At 37.9% G+C, this 1,688-nt stretch overlaps 1 protein-coding gene across 1 annotated transcript in view; it reads left to right on the top strand.

Annotated features, from left to right (window-relative positions):
• Positions 1–278, top strand: part of CNBD1 (cyclic nucleotide binding domain containing 1) — a 683,582-nt gene extending 683,304 nt beyond the window's left edge. Inside the window, exon 11 of the mRNA XM_006859260.1 lies at positions 46–278. Coding sequence (XP_006859322.1) covers positions 46–278 — 233 coding nt within the window. The remainder of the gene's footprint in view (positions 1–45) is intronic.
• The last annotated feature ends 1,410 nt before the right edge of the window (positions 279–1,688 follow it).

The raw sequence follows: 1,688 nt of genomic DNA, 5'->3' as shown, positions 1-1,688 counted from the left end.
CAAGTTTAAGATGCCTGTAATTCCTCGCACAGTGATTTCTCAAAGAAGCGGGTCTAAGGCTCTGGTGCACTGAGACTCACGCGGGCTGTGAGACTGTGGGTTCCTACCTGGGAGGTTTAACTACCCGCCTGGGCGAGCAAGGGAGGCAGGCAAGCTCCGAGACCCTTTCCGCGGCCAGCTATCCTTGGCCTGCCTTTGCGCCCTGCGCGCTCGGAGCACTGCAACGCTCCCGGCAATCCCACACCCAATTGACGGGAAGATCACTCTGGGTGTCGTGAAGGTATCTCTGTTCTGCGGGTGACACCAAGCCCAGGCCAAATGGCAAGAAAAATCAAAAGCACTGGAAAGAAAGCGAAGCAGCCCACCCGGATTCGATAGTCACTCCCTTCCGAGCTCCGACTAGAGCCCGACTGCCCAAGTCCCAACACTGACTCATAGCCGCGCCTCCCCCACTCGGCTCCTGACTATAATTTTTAAAAGTGTCTAAGTCATGAAAGTCAAGGAAAGATAATAGAACATTTCCAGGTTTAAGGAGATAAAAAATCCATAACATCAAAATGCAATCAAATTGAATCCTTTGCCCACAAATGCCAATATTGGAATAACTGGTAAAATTAAATTGCGTTCTAAGAAAAAGATGGCATACACGTTAATTTCCTAATTTTGATGATTGTGCTGCATGTAGGAAATATCTTTATTTGTAGGAAACACTAAGGTACTTTGTTATGAGAAGTGTCAGAGTGGCAACTTATTCTCAAATGCCTTAAGAAAGAAACCAAAATTGTGTTTATTCACATAATTTCTTAAAATTTGAGATTGCTATTAAAGAAAAACCTTAAAAGTTTCAGTACATAAAAAACATAAATAAATACCTCTTGTTGTTAAGTGCCACCAAATCAGTTCTGACTCATAGCAACCTGTATAGAGTTTCTGACATGTGGCTGGTGGATTTGAACCACCAACCTTGCAGTTCAATCAGCCTTGTGGTCTAGTGCTTATCTGAGAGTGCTACTTCTGGACTTCATAAATAAATACCCTAAAATAATAATATTGTGAAAAATTTGAGGTGGTAGCAAAGATAACCTACTCAATTAGCAAATAGACAAATGACTTAAATACTTCACTGAAAATCATATAGAATTAGCTAATAATATATGAAAAATTGCTTAACATCATTAATCATTAAAAATGTAAATTAAAACAAAAATATATATTACTTTATATTCACTAGAATAATTAAAAGCTACAAGTCTGATACCACCAAATGTTGGAAAAGATGACAGGCAATTAGACAGTCATACATTGCTAATATTGATTGAATTTGATCCAGTGAGCTTGAGTAAAACTTTGGCCATTTCTTCCACACTTAAGTATTTCATCCCAAAATCAGAAAATTATGACCACAAAATTTAATATAACTGTTCATAATATTTTAATTCTAAATAGTTAAAAAATGAACCCCCCCCCACACACACATACATACAGACACAAATGTCCATCAGCAGAATAATCAAGAATGAATAAACAGTGGTTTATTAATACAATGGAATACTATTCACCAGTAAAAGGAACAGACTAGTACAGGGAATGAAACTGGAAACAGAAAGAGGGCATATTACTTGATATTATTTGACAAAAATATCAAAATAAATTGATGATGTTGTTACTGTTGTTAAGTGCCTTCTAGT

This window comes from Chrysochloris asiatica, unplaced genomic scaffold (assembly GCF_000296735.1).
Source record: "Chrysochloris asiatica unplaced genomic scaffold, ChrAsi1.0 scaffold00031, whole genome shotgun sequence".
Classification (NCBI taxonomy): domain Eukaryota; kingdom Metazoa; phylum Chordata; class Mammalia; order Afrosoricida; family Chrysochloridae; genus Chrysochloris; species Chrysochloris asiatica.
The sequence above is the reverse complement of the archived record's forward strand: the minus strand, read 5'-3'. Positions and strand labels throughout refer to the sequence as shown.